The sequence below is a fragment of the Hippopotamus amphibius genome, chromosome 15 (genome assembly GCF_030028045.1).
Source record: "Hippopotamus amphibius kiboko isolate mHipAmp2 chromosome 15, mHipAmp2.hap2, whole genome shotgun sequence".
Classification (NCBI taxonomy): domain Eukaryota; kingdom Metazoa; phylum Chordata; class Mammalia; order Artiodactyla; family Hippopotamidae; genus Hippopotamus; species Hippopotamus amphibius.
The window spans coordinates 2,199,329-2,220,661 of NC_080200.1; the positions used below are offsets into that span (position 1 = coordinate 2,199,329).

At 53.6% G+C, this 21,333-nt stretch overlaps 1 protein-coding gene across 1 annotated transcript; it reads left to right on the plus strand.

Moving 5' to 3' along the window:
• Positions 1-13,390: 13,390 nt before the first annotated feature.
• On the plus strand, positions 13,391-21,100 carry TLE6 (TLE family member 6, subcortical maternal complex member). Its single transcript, XM_057710014.1, has 11 exons — positions 13,391-13,514; positions 17,281-17,339; positions 17,441-17,720; positions 18,293-18,393; positions 18,478-18,515; positions 18,870-19,122; positions 19,222-19,472; positions 19,768-19,909; positions 20,320-20,470; positions 20,735-20,811; positions 20,996-21,100. Exons 1-11 carry the CDS (start codon positions 13,391-13,393, stop codon positions 21,098-21,100), a joined length of 1,581 nt encoding a protein of 526 aa, XP_057565997.1.
• The last annotated feature ends 233 nt before the right edge of the window (positions 21,101-21,333 follow it).

Sequence of the window (21,333 nt, forward strand, 5' to 3'; positions counted from 1 at the left end):
CCCTCCACAGAGTCGGGCGCGCCCGCTACCACAGCCGCGGCCCCGGCCGCCGCCTCCCGGGTCGCCGCTTCCGCTTCCGGCCCCGGGGCCGCTGGGAGCGGAAAAGGGGGCAGGCCCGGGGTTCGGGATTGGTGGCGGCTCGAAGGGGCCGACCTCATCCTCCAATCGCCGAGCAGAGAAACGAGAGTCCCCTCTCGCGAGGACGAGATAGGGCCCGGGACCCGGCCCCGCCCCGCCCCGCCAGGTCTTTCCTGAGGCGGAATTGTGGGCGTGGTTGGTTACAGAGGGGCCCGCCCACGTGGGCGTGGCTAGGGCCTGAATCCGTCCCTGGGTGCTGCTGGGGGCGTGGCCTCCGGCCTGATTCCTGAGCACCCCTGTGACTTGGCTGAGCCCTGGCCGCTCGCGTAAGCAGGAAATGTGTATTTCTCCGAGCACGTTCCTCATGCTAACACACCCTTATACAAAAACGTTCCCGTTGTTGCAACGCTTCTTCCCTGAAAGCCTCATTTCTTCCAGAAGTGGGGTCGTATTTTGTGCATTTCTCTACGGGTTGCTTTTCTTACTAATAGCTGCCTGTGATACCCGACGGTGGCCACTGGATGGCGCCCTAGCTCGTGTTGTCACATTTGTGACTATTCTCTTTTTTGCATGGAGTGGGGGAAGCATGTGGATTCCTCAAAAAAAGTGCTCATTAAGCACCTGTATTCCAGACTTCATTCTCTGCACGGGGAAGACAACAGGAAACGAACACAAAAATCCTTGCCCTCGTCCTCCTTAGATTCCAATGGGGAGGGACCAAAAATAGTAAGCCTATTGATAAACAGCGTATATAATCAATATAATACATCCCAATGTGAACACGGAGGTGGCTGTGAGCACCTCTCCCTCTGCGGCCTCCCCCAGGCCCTGCAAAGCTGTTTGATTCCCATCACACACAGAGAAGCGCCTACTCTGCCCTAACTGCCTCCTCTCCTTTCTAGGGACCCAACCCCAGCCTTCCCCGGGATCTAGGCAGGATGCTGCTGGTACAGGAGGGCTGCCAGGGTTACCGAGGCGAGGCTGGGGCAGGCCTGGGGTCTCTGTGGGCAGCTCCTGGCTGTGAGCTGTCATCTCACGCACTTGGAGAAGCTCAGATGTGCAGTGGCTGGTGTCCAGGATGGACTGTAGCTGGGTGAATTTGCATTAAATTAACAGGCTCAATTTCAGGAGAATCAAACATTCTTACAGGTCTTCCTTTTCAGGGCATGTCTGTCGATTCAGAAACGATGACTTCATCATAATAGAGTATACACAGGTCAGTTCAGAGTGACTCATGGACCTGAATGTAAGAGATCTAGAAGAAACACAGGAGAAAAATCTTTGAGATCGTGGGCTGGGCAAAGATTTCTTAGTTAGGATACAAAATGTGGCAAATACACAAAAAGTGAAGATCGAGTCGGTCATTAAAATCTTAAAGATTTGCTCTTTGAAAGCCACTGTGAGGAAAGCAAGCAGGCCATCCACAACAAGGAGAAGATATTATGAAACAGACACTGACATATTAATTGTATCCACAATGTGCAAAGAAAGCTTTCAAGGGAGAAAAATCATGCCCACAAGAGGGCGCCCTTTCCCCAGCAAACCCTCCTGAGGGCTTTTGGGAACAACCACTGAACTGTCACTATTTCAGGATAAAGGGATGTTACTGAACCGAGCTGGGTTTGCTCACCTGCAGGCAACAAAGGCGATTTACTGACCCGGGTTGTGGTGAAGCAAAGGGCAGCGTTTATTGCAGGCACCAAACAAGGCCTCCAGGCAGCTAGTGCGCAAAACAACACCCAGACTCACTCCCTGATGGTTTTCAGGGAAAGGTTTTTAAAGACGGGGTGAGGCAACAGGTTGTTGGGGGAGGGGGGGGCTCAGCTGCTGGACATTCTTCTGATTGGTTGCTGGTGAGGTAACTGGGAGTCAACATCATCAGCCTTCTGGTTCCAGCAAGTCTGGGGTCTAGGTGCTTACCCGCAGCATGCAGTTAACTTCTTCCACCTGGTTGGGGGTTTTAGGCTCTGCAAAACAGCTCAGAGGACAGGGCTCAGAAAATTATCTGTAGCCCCTGAGGAGGAGCTATTAGGCCCTTGATGTTGATTACTGACTAAATCATTATTTTGTCTTGCTTGACTGTTTTCCTTTCTGCATTTTCTCATTTCTCTGAATTTACTCTTTGGAACTCAAGGAAGGCCTAGGAGGATAAAGGTTGTTTTGTTTTACAGACAGGAGGCAAGTGGAGGACATGAGGTGGGTGGGGGGAGGGGGTGTTCTGGGAAGGCCCCTTAGGGTCCTGCTTGGTTAAGGGGCACAGAATACAATTTACTCCCAGAGTTAAGGGGGGAATATACATAACTTATATATACATGTGTATATACAACACAGAGAAAATGAAAAAGCAAAAAGGACTGGCTATTAATGCTGGGAAAACTGGGAGAAGGGAATATTCAGGAGTTCTTGGTACTGATCCTGCAACTTTTCTGTAAGCTTGACATTATATCAAAATAAAAGTTCCCCCCAAATAGTTTCCTAGTTTGTACAGAAAGCACAGAGGTAGCCAACCAATCATGAAAGAACAGGAGTGATCGATTTTAATCGTCTGCAACCATTTCCTTTCATTTGTTTTCCTGTATCCCTGGTTTTATTGCTGTGTTTTCCAAGGAACTGGTAAGATCATCCCTTTACGGAATTTTATAATAGCTTATTTGTGGTTGAAAACAGTGGGTCCCAGGCAAAGCTGTTTTTCTCAAGTCACGCGGAAGTTTTTTTTGTTTTCTCATCCTGAATTGTATTCTCACCCTTATTTCCGTAAATAATAAACTGGACACACAGATCAGCACAGTGATAGCGGAAATTCTGCATCATCACGTGGAGTGATCATGTTCACCACTGCAAATCCATGGAGAGCACAGATTCTGACACTGGGGGGACCAGACCAGCTGCATACCCACCCCCCTACACCCACCCCCACCCCACCCCCCCGCCTGGCTAGAAATGCAAATTCTCAAGCCCCACCCCAGACTTCCACACCAGAACTCAGGGGCTGGAGGCCAGAGATCTGTGTTTTAACAACTTCCCACCCCTGGCTCCCCACCAGTGATTCTGATTCACACACAAGTTTAAGAACCATTGACGGAAAGACATGAAGGTAAATAACCTAAGAAAAGAAAAGTAACAGACAGCAGACTCCAAGGAATCCCACTAAGGACCCAACAGGGGCTGCTCATTTGTCATTTGAGATCTTTGGGTTCTCTTTGTTTCATTTTATTTTGTGTTTGTATTTTTTACTGAAATCTAGTTGATTTACAATATTATGTTAGTGTCAGGTATACAGCAGTGTGATTCAGTATTATTACAGATTACACTCTATTAAAAGTTATCACAAAAGAATGGCTTTATTTCATGTGTAGAAGCAATGTGTCAGTATACTTCTTTGGTGGAATGCCAGATAATAGAAGGATAGATAAACAGAGTAACTGAAGGGTCAGGGCTCCACCCACCACAAGGACCCAGACCCATCTGACTCTGTGATTTCTGGCATCCAGTGTCAGAAGATGGGCAGAAACGAGCCTGAAAATCAGGGCTGGAGCTGAACAGCCCGGAGCTGGGGTTGAGGGCAAGCTGGCACCTGGCCACCAGGAGATCCCTTCTGAGAAGGAAGAAATTCGTACCACTGTGAACCCCCTCGTGTGAAAGTTTCCCCACCGGGGGAGTGTGGAGCAACTGGGCCCTCACCCACTGCTGGTGGGAAAGGAAGATGGCGCTGTCACCTTGGAAACAGCCTGGCAGCTTCTGAAAAAGTGAAGCAGACACCTGATGGGACCATACCTACCTCGTAGGTATCCACGGGAGAGAGAGGAAAGCAAATTCCAACACACAGACCTGTACACGGAGGCTCATGACAGCTTCACTCAAGATCACCCCAAATGTCCATCAACAGGTGACCGGATAGACAACATGTGGTCCATTTGTGCAATAGAATCGTACTCGGCCATAAAAAGGAAGCAAGTGCTGATACAAGGTTCATAGATGAACCTCAAAAAAACGTGCTCAGTGAAAGAAGCCAGACACAGAAGATAACACTCTTATGACTCCATTACTCGATGTTTCTAGAAAACGAGAGACGGAAAGCTATGGATGGGAGGGAAGGAAGGATTGATTCAGAACAGACAGGAGGGACGTTTTGGAGGTGACGGAAATTTGCTCAAATTGGATTGTTGGTGACGGTTGTACAACTGGACGAATTTACTAAAAATCATGGAACCCTAGGCTTAAAAGCAGGTCAACTCACATTTTGTAAATTACACTTCAATGAAGCAGTAATAAAAAGCTTTGCCAGCAGAGGATGACAGAGACCACAAATTCAACTCAGAAGCTGCCTTGGGGATGAGGTCTAATTTGCAAGCTACTTTCCCCTCCATCCACCTCATAGAGGGAGTGAGCTGGACCCCCAGAAAGGTGTTCTGCAGCCTCTCCACGCCGTGGGGTTCTCGCTGGGTTAAAGCCACCACCTTCTTTTAGGTGACGCCATTGGAATGAACAATTGGCCAACTGGGAGTTTGCCCAGAAGCCCTCAGCAGCCTCAAATGTCTGCTTTAACCAATGTACACCAGGTGGCTGGATGCACAAGTCTCTTGAGCACATGAAAGGGAGGGTTGATGTTGGGACATCACCGGGGTCACACCCCTTCACCAAGTCCCACAGGAAGGGTCCTTAATGGGGCAAAGTATGAATTGGGATGAACTGACACTTTGGGATGGATGTGATGAGGGGGCCAGGGCTTGGCCACCAAAAGACAACCTCAGGGGACTTCCCTGGCGGTCCAGTGGCTAAGACTCCACGATCCCAATGCAGGGGGCCCGGGTTCGATCCCTGGTCAGAGAACTAGATCCCACATGCCACGACTAAGACCCCAGCACAGCCAAATTTTAACAAAAGAAAGAAAACAAAAAGAAGAAAAAAAAGACAACCTCAGTACCACCCCCGCTGCCCAGCCCGGGTGGGGAAGACTCAGAGGATGCAGGGCAGCCTGGAGGGGGGGATCCTTGGACCCCTCACCTGGGACCCAGTCATCTGGGGAAAATAAACCCCCCAAAATGCACTTGGATGAATACAAGAGTCATCCACCCAGCCATCCTTTCAGCCACACACGGACAGGACAGATGAGAAAGAATTAAATAAAACTCAACAATCACGGGGTGGTGAGTAGGACTAGCGGAGCAAGAAAGAGAAGGTGAATGGGCCTCACTGAAAAGAGATTTATTTATTTTTATTTATTTTATACCACACTTCGAGGCTTGTGGGATCTTAGTTCCCTGACCACGGATTGAAATTGTGCCCTTGGCAGTGAAAGTGTAGAGTCCTAACCACTGGGAAGCCAGGGAATTCCTGAGATTTTAAATTGAGTTCTGGATGGCAGAAGATGTTTGCTGTAAAAAAAAAAAAAAAAAAAGGAACAAGAAAGGCTGCCACGTGAATAAGTGCTCACCAGTGATCTGCACTGAACCAGTGAAGCCACCCCCAGATTCCTGACCACCAGAACCTGTGTGAGATGATAAATATTTATTATTTCAAGGCACTGAACTTGGGGGCAGTTTGTTACACAGCAGTAGCTAACTAACACATCTGGATTTCTTCAGAAGCCCCAAGTCCCAGAGACCCAAAATCCACCTCTGGGATGGACGCACCTTCCTCCAAGCTTGGGTCCACGCGATGGCCCAACCTATCACTATGTGGATAGTTTAAATGCGGGGGCTTCCAGAAATCCCACTCCTGGGCATATATCTGGAGCAAACCATAATTAGAAAAGATTCATGCACCCCAATGTTCACAACAGCACTATTTACAATAGCCAAGAAATGAAAGCGACCTAAATGTCCATCAGTAGCAGAATGGATAAAGAAGATGTGGTACAAGGACTTCCCTGGTGGTCCAGCAATTAAAACTCCACGCTTTCAATGCAGGGGACCTGGGTTTGGCCCCTAGTCAGGGAACTAGATCCCACAGGCTGCAACTAAGACCTGGCATAGCCAAATAAATAAAGAAGTATTAAAAAAAAGAAAAGATTGGTACATATATACAATGGAACACTACTGAGTCATAAAAAAGAATGAAATAATGTCATTTGCAGCAACATGGATGGACCTGGAAGGTATTGTGCTTAGTGAAATTTCAGACAGAGAAAGACAAACATCATATGATATTACTCATATGTGGAATCTAATTTTTTTTAAATGATGACAGGGCTTCCCTGGTGATACAGTGGTTAAGAATCTGCCTGCCAGTGCAGGGGACACAGGTTCGAGCCCTGGTCCTGGAAGATCCCACACGTTGCAGAGAAACTAAGCCCGTGTGCCACAACTACTGAGCCCACATGCTGCAACTACTGAAGCCTATGTACCTAGAGCCTGTGCTTGGCAACAAGAGAAGCCACCGCAATAAGAAGCCTGTGCACTGAAGTGAAGTGTAGCCCCCGCTCGCCACAACTACAGAAAGCCCGCGCACAGCAGCAAAGATCCAACGCAGCCAATAAATAAATAAATAGGTAAAATTTAAAAAAATTAAAATGATGACAAATAAACTTATTTAGAAAACAGAAACAGACTTACAGATATCAAAAACAAACTTATGGTTACCAAAGGGGAAACGTGGTGGGAGGCGGAAGGATAAATCAGGAGCTTGGGATTAACATATACACACTACTATATACAAGATAGATAACCAACAAGGACCTACTGAATAGCACAGGGAATTCTATATTCTGTGATAACCTGTATGAGAAAAGAATCTGAAAAAGAATGATTATATGTATATGTACAACTAAATCACTTTGCTGTACACCTGAAACTAACACAACATTGTAAATCCACTTTACTCTAATAAAATTAAAAAAAAATTTTTTTTTTTTTTTTTTGGCTGCACTGCATGGCTTGTCGAATCTTAGTTCCCCAACCAGGAATCGAACCCAGGCCACGGCAGTGAGAGCTCAGAGCCCTAACCACTGGCCTGCCAGGGACATGCCAACTACACTGCTATAAAATTAAAAAAAAAAAAAAGAATCATTCCAGCAAGTCCTGAAATGAAGGAAAATTAATGTCATTTATCAAAAAAAAAAAAAATGTGGGGGCTTAATCTAGATCCGGGCATCAGGGTGTAAGGGTTACGCATGTACACCCTGGGTTCAAATCCCAGCTTAGCCACTTAGTAACTGCTTGACCCGGGGAAGGTCAGTTAACCTCTCTGAGCCTCAGTTTCCTCCTCTGTAAAATGGAATGTCAGCATTCATGGAGGATTGAGTGGGTTGCTATATATACTTAATTTCTCTTTTGAGCCTTGTAGCATGTAGAATTGTATTCCCTAAAGATAGATTTAAGTCCTAACGACCCTGTAGCTGGGAATGGGACCTTGTTTGGAAATACGGTCTTTGCAGATGTAATTAGTTAAGATGAGGTCATCCTGGAGCAGGGTGGCCCCCAAATCCAGCAACTGGTGTCCTTATAAGAAGAGGGACACTGGGACACAGACACACACAGAGAGATGCCGTGTGAAGAGGGAGGCAGAGCTTGGGGTGGTGCTTCCACAAACCAAGGAGGCCGAAGATGCCCGCAAGGCCAGAAGCTGAAAGAGGCAGGAAGGGTCTCCCCAATCCCACACCTCCAGAGGCAGCACGGCCCCGCCTGCCAAAGCCTTGATTTTGGAGCCCTGGCCTCCAGCACGTGAGAGAATAAATTGCTGTTGTTTTAAGCCACCCAGTTTGTGGTTATTTGTGACAGCAGAAAGGAATACAAACCTCTTTCCACCAGGTGGCAGAAAGCAAACCCCAATCAATTCTGAGTAATTTGATAGATTCACCTTCCCTGGGGCCAGGCAAAGTTCAAGGGGATTCGTACAGCGGCTGAGTGGGGCCAGCTGGGGGCATTGGGCCCTTGGGCAGCTCCCAGCCTGGCCAGCATCTCTGCAGGGTCCCTGTCCTGCTGCCCCTTGGTCATGCATGTGTTGCCTGGACACGAGGACCCTTCTACCTGCAGGCTTCTGCAGCATCCGCCTCACTCCTGTCACTGGGCTATGGTCTTTGGCCCACATGGCCTATTGGGAGGTTATGGGAAACCTGTCATTACCTCCCAGCTGTCACCTCCCTGTGGTCACTCCACAGGCCCTTCTCCACCCTGGGCTCTCTCTTGAGCCCTCTGCCTGGTCCACACCCACCCCAGGTGACCCTGGGGCCTTTGGGCATCGGGGTCTGAGGTCTCCCAGGCGGGCCCAGGGAATTCCAAAGCTTTGGAAAGGCAAATTGTTTTTCTCTAAAACTTTCATCCAGACCTTGGATTTCCAAAGTAAACCACAGCAACTCGAGAGCCAAGAAGGAAATCTTTGCTTCCTCCTTTCCTAGCTGCTGTGTCATCCGTCCCCTTCCCAAGGGCTCAAGGAGGCTGAGTCCCTGCCAGCCAGGCTGGAACAAGCCCGGGACAGTAAAAGAAGTAGGGGTGAACCCACACCAGCCAAAGGGCCAACGATTACCCCAGCTCCAGGTGCAGGGGGCTTTCCACGAGTGAGGGTGGAATGGCTGCTATAAAATGCCTCCAATTTCTACATGGACCTAGGAATTTCTCTTTTAAGAACCTCAGATCTATGAAACTAACACAACATTGTAAATCAGTTATACTCCAATATAAAATAAAAATTAAAAAAAAGAGAACCTCAGATCTGCACTGACCAGCAGAACATTCTAAGATGTTGAGAATGTTCTAGATCTGCAGTGCAGGCTGGTCATCCCCAGCCAGGTGTGGCAACTAAGCAATTGACATTCATTCAGCCAGTGGCCCCTGAGGAACTGAGTTTCAAACTTTATTTAATTGTAATTCATGTTCATTTAAATAACCGCAGGTACCCAGTGGATACCACAGGAGACAAGACAGCCTGGGACAAACTGGTGTGTCCGGCTGACCGGCTCCAACCACGGAGAGGAGGGGGAGCACACAGAGGAGGCTATTACCAGGCTAGACCATAAATAAAATACACTTCAATTAAGGGTCGGTGGAGGGATGGTGGGTGAAAACCTTTATCTGCGGCTCCTGTTTTGCAGTCCTCACTTTGTCCTCCTTAGACAAGCCACAAAACTCGATTTGTGTGTTTACATCATAACCTCTAGGAGGTACGCATCCCAAGATCTAAACTCCCAGTCTCCCATTTTCCTCCCCCCAACCCCCCACGACAAAGCACGGACTGGAGTAGGGGGAAAGAGATTTCTCTGGTGCGTGTGGATCTCAAGCTAGCATACCCACCCAGGTGCCTACGGCCAGGACTGAGCAAGTAGGAGAATCCCGTCAGCAATATGTGAATTTGGAACACAGCGGGGCTTTAGGGCCACGGAGATTACAAGATTAGCTCCAATATAAACCAGATTCGGAGAGAAATAAGAAAAAGGGGATGGAGGCCTCCCTGAAGTGGTGACCTCTGAGCCAGAGCTGGAGATGACAGATTCAGCCAGTGACAGTCAGGGGACAGACTCTCCCTGGCCCAAGAGAGAACTGCCAGTGCAAACGTTCTGGGCTTGGGCACAAAGTTGACCTCTCACCCCTAGACGTTGGACTGACCACTTCCCATCTCAAGCAGGCATTTCACACCAAAACAGGACTCCTGAATCCTCCATGCACACCCCACCAATCTCTGAGGTCACCCCAAGCCTAGAGTAGGCACTACTCTTCCCCCTTTGGCCTTGAACCTGGAAAAACTGTAAAAGACTGTACCAGCCCCAAGGCCTTTGCCGTTCGTGCTTTTGGTTCTCAGATTTCTCAGAGCCTCAGTCCCTGGACTTGGAGGGCGGCTGGGAAAATTAGCTGATAAAATGCACAGCCCCGGGCTTGGCTCCCAGGAAGCCTGGGATAAAAGGGAGCCACCGAGGTTTTTTTTTTTTTCCCCCAAGAAAGGGAGCTGAAGCTTCGTTCGCACTGCACGTTATTTAATATCGAGAAGGTTCTCAGTCCATATCTAAGGGTTGGAGTAAGTGCAGAGACTCACTCCCCTTCCATTCCCAGCCCCACCCCCAGCCATGAGCCACTCCTGGGCAAGACGAAAAATCGACAAGGCTTCTCACCAAACAAGGCAAATACAGGCCTCCCAGTCCCTCCCCAAGTTGCACCCTCTGAACCCCAGCCCCTTCCCTTTCTAAATATCTTCATCCCCGCCTGGATCCCAAACTGTCTGCGACTCTGCACCCTGCCCTTCCCCGCAGCGGGACCTCTAGGGTTAAGCGGCGGCGCCGCGCGCGCTGATTGACAGCCCGGCCGGCGGCTTGAGAGAGCTGCCCAATCAGCGACGGGGACCGCGGCGCACGTGGGCAAGCGGCCTCACGATTGGTCAACGCCGCCGGCGGCCGCCCGCGGAGCCCGAGCCCACGTGCAGCGGCTCCTAGTTTATTGACCCGCTTCGCGCTGCAGGTGGCGATGGGGCGGGGCCGGGGTGGGCCTGGGCGGGGCCAAGGCGGGGCGGGAAGGGGCCCGATGGGTCAATTGGCCCCCGGGGATGCGGGGAGGTGCTTCCTGTCGGCCTTAACTTGGCTGACCCCGCGGCTTCCTCCTTGCTCCTCCTGCACCACCATCCTAAGGGAGGCGGGTAGGCTTGCCAGTCTCCCGGAGGACCCCATGGTCCCCGGGCTGGAGAGGAGGCTGGAGGGGCGCTGAGGGGCAGAAGCGAAGGGGCTTGGTGCGGCAGGAGTGATTGGGGGTAGAGAAAGGTCTCTCTCCTCCTGTCTGAGAAATTTCTCCTAATTCACCTGGCGAACTCTTACTCATCCTTCAAAACCCTTTTCCAAATGATGTTCTCCCGTGCTTTAGGGAATTGTCTCAAAACTAAGTTTGAGGTTTGATATCTTTCTCTGGGCTTCCTCCAGCCCTGGCTGCTCCTGGCAGGGAGTGTATGTGTTTGGTAGGGTACCCTGACCCCCACCTCATAGGACTAGGCCCCAGGGGGTCCCCACCACTAACCAGCACAGCTGGAAGCACCAGAGAGTGGTGGGTGAAAGAACAGAGGATGTAGGGAATGCAGTGGGGTGCTGGTAGTCAGGGAGGGGATTGGGAGCCCAGGACTGAATCCTGGAGGGGAGTCGTGGGAGGTGGGTGGTGCAGGAGGCCGAGGGTGGGGTGGGGTGGGGCTGGTTCTGTCCAAGCCACTGCCAGCCTTCTGCACGCATGATTTGCCATCTCCTTGTTACTCTTAGAGCCCCTGGCTAAAGTCCTTGTGACTCCAGCCTGAAGATTGACTTCTTGGGGCCATCTCTGCCCCTACAGGCACCCTCAAAGGATGGTAAGGCATTAGCCCCTGTGGGGAGGGAAAGAGGCTGGGGGCTGGGCTCAAATCTCATTCTCCTGCTCCTGAGGGAGGGACATGGGCTGGCTGGCTAGGCTTTTAAGCTGGGGACACTAACCTATCATACTTTAAGGCATTTTCTTTTTAAAATTAAGCTTCTTATCACCCAGGTGATAAAACATAGGGCTACATCATCTATTCAGTTAATATTTTAAAAGCAAAAGTCCTCTCCCCCCCCACCCCCACCCCTGCTCCGTCACCTCCCAGAGAAAACCATTTCTAACTGTTTAGGTCAGGGGCGGGCAAGCTTCTGTAAACGGACCAGAGAGTAAATATTTTCAACTTTAGACTAAGCGTCAAGATGGAAGATACCTGTGCGTACTTAACTAATAAGAGAGAAAGCAAATTACCTTCAGGTCTCAGGAGGTCCCACCCCACCCTCTTTGGGGCTAATGACCTGACGGCAGGGATACCGGGAGGTTGTGGGTTTTGTCCATCCATCCTTCACCTCCCCAGGCTCATCCTGAGGCCAGCCTTCCAGCCCGGAACTATCAGGACGCCCTGGAACAGCTCAAGCAGCACTTGCCCAGGTGAGGGCGATTCTTGGAGGGGCTGGAGGCCCCGCTGTGGCCCTAAGTCCTACCGAGGGAAAGAATCCCATCCTTGTCTCCATGGCCCAAAAGACAGGACCAGTGGCTGGAGGGTGGGTGGGTGGTATATTGGAGGCTGAAGCAAAAGGAAAGGAAAACCAGTAACATCAATCCTGGCTTGCATTTCAATTTTTGATTTTGTTGTTGTTCCGTGTGAATTTTGCTTGCATTCAATTATATTTTTTTAAAATACCGCATTCAAATGGTATTAGTCTTGATGGTGCCTTCCATGTGGCACCTGAAAGGGACTCGCTCACTTGCCGGAACTGCCCTGCTGGGGGGCTGGGGTCAGGGCTCATTCTGGGGAAGGGTCTTGAGGCCTCCTCTTCTACTGATCTGGCTTTCCCCGCAGGTTCCCCACTCATTTGACGACACAGATGGACAGCGCTTACTCCTTGGTGAGCCCCGCCCCCTCGCCGGGCAGCCCCACCCCCACCCCACCCCCACCAGGCAACCCCTCTGGAGCCTTCTGGAAAGGCTGTTGCGTTTGGCCTCAGGATCCACGTTTGGGGACACCCTCTCCTCTACTTACTTTGCTTACTTTAGGTAAGTGAGTTAACCCAGTGAGCACCAACTTCATGTGACTTTTTCATAATTAATAAAAACCTTGCTGGGAAAACAAGTAATTCCATATTTAAATTGAGATGTTCCTTCAGCCCACGGCTGGTCAGTTAGGGGTACAATACGTGATGGGAGTCCCTGCCCTTCAGGAATGTATGTTCTAGTGTGTGCTATCTTCTGGAACTTTCCACGGAGATAGGAATGTTCTCTATCAACAGGGTCCAGTATGGTCCCCCGCCAGCCACACGTGGCTACTGAGCTCCTGGAAGGAGCTGAATTTTAACTGATTGAAAGTTAGAGAGCCACACTTGACTCGTGGCTACCTCATTGGACCCGGCAGCTCTAAGGGAAAGAGAGAGGCAAATAAGTAAATAGAGAAACAAGATTCACAAAACGTAAGCGCTTAAAAGAAAATAGAAGGTGAACGGCTGAAAGCGGGTTGAGATTTTGAGCTAAGTGGTCAGGGCTTCTTGGACGAAGGGACGTTCACAGTGAGACATGGAAGATAAGGAGTTCCTGCCACCCTAGAGACAACAGGGAGGGTTGTTTCTGGCAGAGGGCACAGCATGTGCAAAGGCCCTGGGTCAGGACTGGGCCTGGTGTGTTGGAGGGACAGGGAGGAGGTCCTTGTGTCTGGAGCAGAGTGAGAGGGAACAGTGGAGAGCAGGGAGAGGACGGGGTGTGGGGGGCTAGGTCATGGCCCACTTTGATCTTCACTTCACACCTAGAATGAAAGCCAGGGTCTCCCTAATTACCTCCCACTCTGAGAACAGTAGGCGGTGTCCCATTTGATGAGAGCAGGGACCAGAGAGGTTGCTCCACTTGCCCAGGGTCACACAGCTGGGAGACGCATGCACAGCATTCAGTTCTGCACTGTTGCACACTTGCATCGACCACCTCCCAGTGTGGTCACTGTGGTTCCTTTGCAGTTCCAGGAGATCCGGCAGGGGCTCCAGGAGCATCACAAGCAGGTGAGTAAGTGACCAGGAGCTTGGGGTAGGGCTGCCCCTTCTTGCAAGGCAGAGGAAAGGGGTGAGAGGGAGGAGGGGAGGGAGGGGACAGGGCAGGTCATGCAGAACCCTATAGGACTCTGGTCAGGACTTGGACTCCCCCCACCTCCCCAGGGAGGTAGGAGCCCTGGAGGGCTGGGGGCAGAGGGTGACGGGGCCTGAAGTGGAATCCCCAGGGTATCAGTGGGGCCCCCACATCTCAGGAGTGCATCTCATGTCCTGAGCCTCTTCCCTCCTGTCCCCATGTGGCTGGAGGCGGCCAGGGACCTGTCAGCACATCGCAGGTTAGCTGCCTCCACTTGGAAGAGGCTGTTGTGTGCCAGGCATGGCCGGATGCAGTCTCCATGTGTCTGAGGTTCTCAAGGGCCTGGCTGACACTCGGGGGCAGGGGGAGGGGGGCAGGCCTGCACCAGGGGCCCAGCTCCCAGCACGGGGCGCCTTGCCCAGGCTGATCACGGCTTCCACCCCGCCTGTCCTCCCGCCACCTGGCCCCTGTCTCCTGGGTGCTGGCAGGACTTTCTGCCTGTGCCAGATGTGACTGGCAGAGGGCCAGGGCCGTGTCTGCGCCTTAGCGGGGCCTGGGGTGGGTAGCTCAGGGAACAGGGAAGGACAGATCCAGAGTGGGGGGGGGGGGGGCAGGAAGGAACCAGAACACGGTTATTCATTCAGGAGATATTTACGTACCACCCCCTTGCCAAGTGCGGTTGTAGGCGCCAGGGAACTAGCAAAGGAGAACACAGACACACCACTGCCCTTGGGGTGAGAGGAGCTTGGTAAACAGAAGTGTCAGATGGTGGGGGCTGGGCAGGGCAGGGGTGGAATCAGCAGCCCCAAGGACACATGGAAGCACCAGGGTGGGAGTGGGTTACTATTCAGGGTGGTCCGGGAGGGCTCACTGAGAAGGTGACATTTGGGCAAACTCTTTTTTTTTTTTTTTTTTTTTTTAAATGGGCAAACTCTTGAAGGAGATTAGAGAGGGAGTGTCGTTGTTTGGAATGAGGAGTAGACCAGGCAGTGGGCACAGCTTGTGCAAAGGCCCTGGGGCAGGACCTGCTGTGTTGGAGGCACAGCGTGGAGGCCCGTGTGGCTGGAGCAGAGTGAGCGAGGGAGGAGGAGAGGGCAGGGAGGGGATGGGGCAGGTTGTGCAGGGCCTTCTGGACCTTGGGGAGGATTCTGGCTTTCACTGGGAGGGAGGTGGGACCCTGGAGGGCTGTGAGCAGAGCAGGGGCGGGGCCTGACTCAGGTGCTTACGGTGCCCTCTGGTGGCTGCTTTGGGGAGGATGGACAGTTTGGGACCAGGACAGGAGTTGGGGTCCAGTTAGGACCATCCAGGTGTGGGAGGCTGGCCACTGAGACCTTTCGGTGGTGAGAAGCAGTCACAGCGTAGATGTGTTTGGGGGAGGAAACTAACAGCACGTGTTGAGGATCAAGATGTAAGGGGAGGACTTCCCCGGTGGTCCAGGGGTTAAGACTCGGTGCTTCTGCTGCAGGGGGCTCAGGTTCGATCCCTGGCAGGGGGGAAGATCCAAATGCTTCGGGGTGCGGCCAAAAAAAAAAAAAAAAAGACGTAAGGGGATGAGGAGGACCCTAGAGGGTCTCCAGTGTCTCCAAGCACTCCCTCCCCCCACAGAAGGCCCCAGGTGAGGATCCCTAGCTGACTTGGGGTTCTGCACAGACCGCCTCCCCCTCCCGTTTCCTGTTCCTCGTCTCCCAGCCTCCTTGCTGTGCATTTAACACCAGGAGCAGAAGCAACGGCCCCCCTGCTCCCCAGCCCGCCTGCACACAGCTCTCCCCAGGGAGGACCAGTGCGCAGGCAGGAGGGAGCAGCACTTTTCATGCTGAGTGCATTAAAGTGCCAGTAAATTGCGCATTAACGAGCCAGGGCGAATTGGGGAAGGCTCCCCTGGGCCTCGTGCTGCTGGGAGGCCCAGCTGGGGAATCCATCACCGGCTGCCCTAGGAGGCAGCCGCCTGGAGCGCCCAGGGAGGGGGTCCTCCGTCCCAGCCTCTCCCTCCACCATCCTGGCAGGGGGCGGGACCAGGCCGCCAGTGGAGGCAGGTGAACCCGGCCAGCCCCCACGCCTGACTTTAGGAAATTGACGTGGATGCTCTGAGCCTCAGTTTTCTCACCTGCAGGATGGGAACGCCAGTGGTACCCATTCAATAGAGCTGACAGCCACGGCGCTTCTGCTGCGTTCCTTAGCAGTTATTTCTTTCCGCGCATCAGACTCTCTCCCCAGGATTTCAGAATTCGGCCTGGGCCAGACAACTTCTTGGCCTCCACCACGGAGGGGCTGTGCATGTGTAAGGCCCACAGGCACTGCCTCCAAAGCCCCAGGCCAAAGGCTAACTCCATGTCACCCTCTCCAGTAGCCACAGGACGTGCGTGGCTCTTTACATTTTAGGTGACAGTCAAGTGGCGCTGTCCACATTTCAAGTATTCAACCTTAGCAGGCGGGCCTAGAACATTCCTAATGTTGCTGTATTTAGTCCATCTGGACTAAATATAGGTGCACATTCCTGTAGAGCCCCTTAACGGGCCGAGAAGATGGGGTCTCCCCACAGTGAATTCCTGGCAGGACTAGCAGTTCATGTGTTGCGTGGTCTGTGTCCTCAGCTGGACACCAAGCACATTCTAGGAACAGCTGCCCTTGGTTCTCAGTGTCTCGCTGTTCACCCTGGCAGACCCCAGCCCCCCATGGCTATTGAGCCCTTGCAACGTGGCCGGTGGGACAGAAGGGATTGCATTTTTAATTATACTTTATTTTTTTTTTAATATTTATTTTTGCCTGCATCAGGTCTCAGTTGCGGCATGTGGGCTCTGTCGTTGCGGCACTTGGGCTCTCTATTTGTGGCACACAGGCTCAGTAGCCCCACGCCATGTGAGAATTTAGTTACCTGGCCAGGGATCGAACCCGCGTCCCCTGTGTTGAAGGCGGATTCTTAACCACTGGACCGCCAGGGAAGTCCCATACTTAACTTTATTTCGACCTGCAGTCAGTAGCTGCCGAGCAGGGTGGCACCGTCTCAAGGAAGGAGAGGTTAACAACAAATCTAGTACCTGGGCGGAATAAGTGCTCTGGAGAAAAGCGGTAGGCCGTGCCGTAGGAGAGAGCCTGTCCTAAAGGAACAGACGGGCAGCCTTCTGGGAGGGAGAAAAAGAAAATTTAGGATGCCTTCTGCGATCGTAGAAACTGCTCACTTAAATCTGAAATCGGTAGCAGCCACATGGCTTGACTTTAAAATAAGTGACTCTCCCATCAGGTCCCCTAACTGCCCTGTTGCCAGCCTTGCTCCCCAAGAAGCAACCATCAGTTTCTTAGGAGCTTTGCAGCATTTCAGCAAATTCAGATGTCATCCCCACAAGGGGGACATGTGTACACACAGTTTTGCTTCTTGAAGCCATTTTAAGCAAGGGGGTGGCACTTGAGGCTTTTGTTTCCAAACATCCCAAGGAAAGCAGCTGGGATGCAGACCAGATCTGACTTGACCTGCAAGCATATAGTCGTGGCTGGTCACGAGGGCTCGATTTTGTCACCCACGGTCAAAGCTGGCTTCTGGGTACCGAGAGCTTGCTTCCTGCCAGATGATCATGAATCCACCCAAAAACGTTCAAGGGAGGTGGTGTATCCCCGTTTTGTGCACGGGGAAAGTAGCTTGTAGGAAGGGATTTGCACCCAGGGCTGTCCTTTAATGGCACGTTAGCTGGAACAGTGTTCCCCTTCCAGGCAGAAAACTTCCTACAGATTGTGGACACCTGCAGCCGATCCCTGGGCTTCCGGCTGGGGGAGGTAGGTCTCTGGGTCCTTGAGGAGGGAGAGGATGGGCTCGGGGCAAAGGGTGCATCCTCGTGTCCCTCACGACCCCGTGCTCACAGCACCAGGGAAACCAGACGTCCCCCAGTGAGCAGACCAACCAGGACCCCCAGGACCCAGAGGCCAAGACCGCGCAGCCCTCTGGTCTCCAGAGGCCATTCTTCGAAGACATCGTGGCCATGAGGTCATCCGAATGGTTCCAGCAGCCCCCCGGAGTGGACAACGACATAGGCCACCAGCTAGACACGCAGCCATCCTGGGACTCAGAGCCCCGGTTTTGGCAGGAGGTTCTGACCGAGCAGCTCTGGCAGGGTTTTGCTGGAACCCAGAACCAGGGGGAGCACCCCAGACGCAGGCGTGAGTCTCCCAGAGGGTGAGGGGCGGGGTGGGGGGCTCAGGCTGCATGGAGGGGCAGCACTAGTTGAACTTGGTTGCTCTGCCTTCTCCTCCTCATCCCCTCCTGTCGTCATAGCAACAGAGCAGGTGCCAGGCCAGGTAAGTAAATGGAATCCTTGGTACCCGGAGGCATGGGCCTTGTCCTGCCTGGACCCCCAGGTCGGGACCTCTGGGTGCCTGTGGGATTGGCCTGCATCCGCCATCCTCAGCCCTTGGAAACCCTCAGAGGACCCGAGCCTGTCTGCAGCTCTGCCTGGACAGGAGGATGGGACTTCAGGCAGTTGGAACATTTCGTCCACACTGCCTGGGCCCACCTGCCATATTCCGGTTCTTGGACCGACCCTGGGCAGGTCTTTGGGTCTGAACTGATCTCCCCGATCCCACGGGCAGGAAAGCCAGGAGCCAGGACCACAATACTTGGGAGTGAAACTGCTCTCCAAGGATACTTTGGGTACTCCTGGCGGGAGGAGGGCAGCCCGCCCCAGGGGAGGGGGGACCACACTGGCCACTGATCTACTCTTGTCTCTGCCCAGTTCTCAGCCCAGCTATACCCTCTGCCAGCTTCTCTGAGGGCTCCCGAAAAGGAAGCATAGGACTGGGCGCTGTAGGAGAGGGGGTGTTCTGCATGGCCCAGGTGAGACCCCGCATCCCACACAAAGGCTGGGACGGCCGGGGCGGGAAGAGGATGTGACTCAGCCCTGACCTCGTCCACCCGCAGGAGCTTGCTGTGAAAACATACCCATTTCTGAAGCCCATGTAAGTATGTCCCAACCTTGTGGTCTGAGGCTAGCAGAGCCCAGATGTGGGGGTAAGAAGGCTTCCTGGAGGAAGGGGCACAATGGTTAGGACCTTGAAGGATGAGTAGGAGTTTGCCGGGATAGGGCAAAGCATTTCGGGCAGAAGGGAGCAGTGCCCGGTCATGGGAGAGGGAGAATACTTGGAGGGGTGTGGGTAGGACCTTGGGGAACATAGAACGTAGTGGAGAAATGAGGCCTGAGAGAACCCCCAAATCCAAAAATGAACAAAGCCCCTCTAGGGCTTGATAGGTGCCCTGCTCTGGGCAGAGAGGCTCACAGGCAGGCTGGTGACCCTGAGGCCTCCTCTCCCAAGATGCTGGGATCCTGAAGACTTTGAAAACATGCGGAATAGGCCTGATGCCTTGCCCTGGCAGTCTGAGAAGCTGGCCATGCCACACAGAGCAGAGAAGATGCAGAGGCTAGAACACGGGGAGCCCGTGCTGGCCACGGCCGTCAGCAGCTTCACGAGGCACGCCTTCACCTGCAGCAGGGGCGGCATCAAGGTGTGGAAGCTGGTCGGCCAGGTGGCGGCGGCCAGTTTCCCGGTGAGCTACCTGCGTGTACAGGTGAGGGTGGGGCTGCCTCTGGGGCAGAGCTCGCGGGAGCAGGGAGAGCCCCCCCACCCCACAGGGGAGGAAGCTCACCCCAGGCTCTGCCCACCCCAGACCCAGGGGGCCTACCTGCGCACCTGCTTGCTGTTCTCAAACAGCACGGCCCTGCTGACCGGCGGCCACAACCTGGCCAGCGTGAGCCTGTGGGACCTGAAAGCACCTTCCCTGCACGTGAGAGCCGAGCTGCCCTGTGCGGGCCTCACCTGCCAGGCCCTGGCCGCCAGCCCCGAGGACAGCCTGGCCTTTGCTGGCTTCACCGACGGCCGTGTCAGGATCTGGGACCTGCGGGATCAGAGCGTAGTCAGGTGTGGCCCTGGGGGGGTCGGGGTCGCCCCGGAGAGCCCCTTCCCAGCTGGACCCCTGAGCAGGGCCCCCAGCAGTCTTAAGACCAAAGCCCCTTTCCTTCAGAAACTCTTGCATTTGAGAGTTGAAGACCTGGGTTCAAATCTTGGCTGGGTCCTAGAAGCCCAGTTGTGGTACTTCTTGACTGCCTCAGTTTCCTCATCTGTCACCCGGGTGTGATTGGGCAGGTGCTGTCCCCAGGGGCCCAAAGCTTAGCATCTCAGCCCTGACCTCTGTCCCAATGCCTTTCCTGGCCAGGGACCTGCCGGGCCACCTAAACAGCGCCAAGAGCATTGCTGTGAAAGACCAGCACATCTGGACGGGGGGTCTGGATGCCTGCCTGCGGTGCTGGGACCTGAGGACCACTGGAGAGCCCTGGGAATACCAGTTTGAGTCTCAGGTGTGCAGCTGGGATGGGGCCTGCTTGGCCAGGTAGCGACTGGGCCTTGGACTGAAGGAGGTGGACCCTGGGGGGAAGGGCAGGGAGTAGTGGTACCTCAAGTCTCAGTGATGCTCTGAAGAGAGGGGTCCTTAGCTACATCCTCCCCCCGTTGCCCAGATAACACTGGATGCTTTCGTACTCTGTATCAGGGGTTTCTATTCTCACCAAGTCTCCATGATAATCCCATAAAGAGGACCACACTCATTTTGCAGTTGAGCCAGTGGAGGCCAGAGATACAAAGTAACTTGTCAGCGTCTTGCAGCCAGGAAGCCGGCAAGCGGTCGGCCCCGGGGTGGGTCCCTGGGCTCCTGCTGCCTCTCCGTCCGGCTGGGACCTGACCAGTGTTTTTCCTGCTGCCTTCTCCCCAGATAATGAGCTTGTCCCCCAGCCCCCGGGAGGACTGGGTGCTGGTAGGCACGGCCAACGGCCAGCAGTGGCTGCAGCCCAGCCTTGGGGGCGAGAAGCACGTGGTGGGGTGTAAGGAGGGCACCATCCTCGGTCTCAAGTTCTCCCCGCTGGGTGAGTGGCCAGGATGGGGGGGGGGTGGTCCCCCGTGGTCCGCAGCGGTCCACAGCGGTCCCCAGCCTCGCACGGGGCCCTGCCTCACTCAGACCGACTCCGCCCAGCCCTTTCTGACCCCTTCGTCAGCAGGAAGCACTGGGAGTGATGCTCTCGACAGAGGCGTGAGGGAGGTGGGGGGGCTCCCTGTTTCCCAGATCCCCAGGGGTCCGGCCCTCCGCTGCCAGCTTTGCCCAGGACCGGACCCCCTCTGCCCTCTCCCAGGCCAGTGGTGGGTGAGCGTGGGGATGGACAACCTGGTCAGCGTCTTCAGCATGCCCACAGGGACCCCGGTGCTCCAGGTACGGGAGTGGGGCAGGCAGGTGGTACTTGTGTGTCCCGGGCGCTCAGGGGCCGAGCCCAGGGCTCCACATGCAGAAAGTTCCCCCACCCTCCCCCACCCCAAGGGACCACGTTTGAATCAATGGGCGGGTGTTAAGGGCAAGGATGGGTGAGACCTGCGGCTCTGCTCCCCAACCCTCCCAGATACCCGAGATGTCCTCCATCATGTGCTGTGATGTGTCCCTCAGTAACCACCTGATCGTCACGGGGTCTAGGGACCACGCCTCCGTGTACCAGATCACGTACTGAGGGCTCGCCAGGGTGGGTGGGCTCCGCACGGCTGGACCTGTGATCTTTGCCACGTGTAATACAGCAGTTGGAAAAAGCACTGATCAGCACTGCGTCCTGTCCTCTGGCCGTCTCGTGGAGATTTGGAAAGACTTTGTCCAGCCCAGGTCTCTGAACCTTTTGAGTCCACAGTCCCTGAGAATCGGATCAGAGCCACTGACCCCCCCGCTGTGGGGGAAACAGGACATAGACCC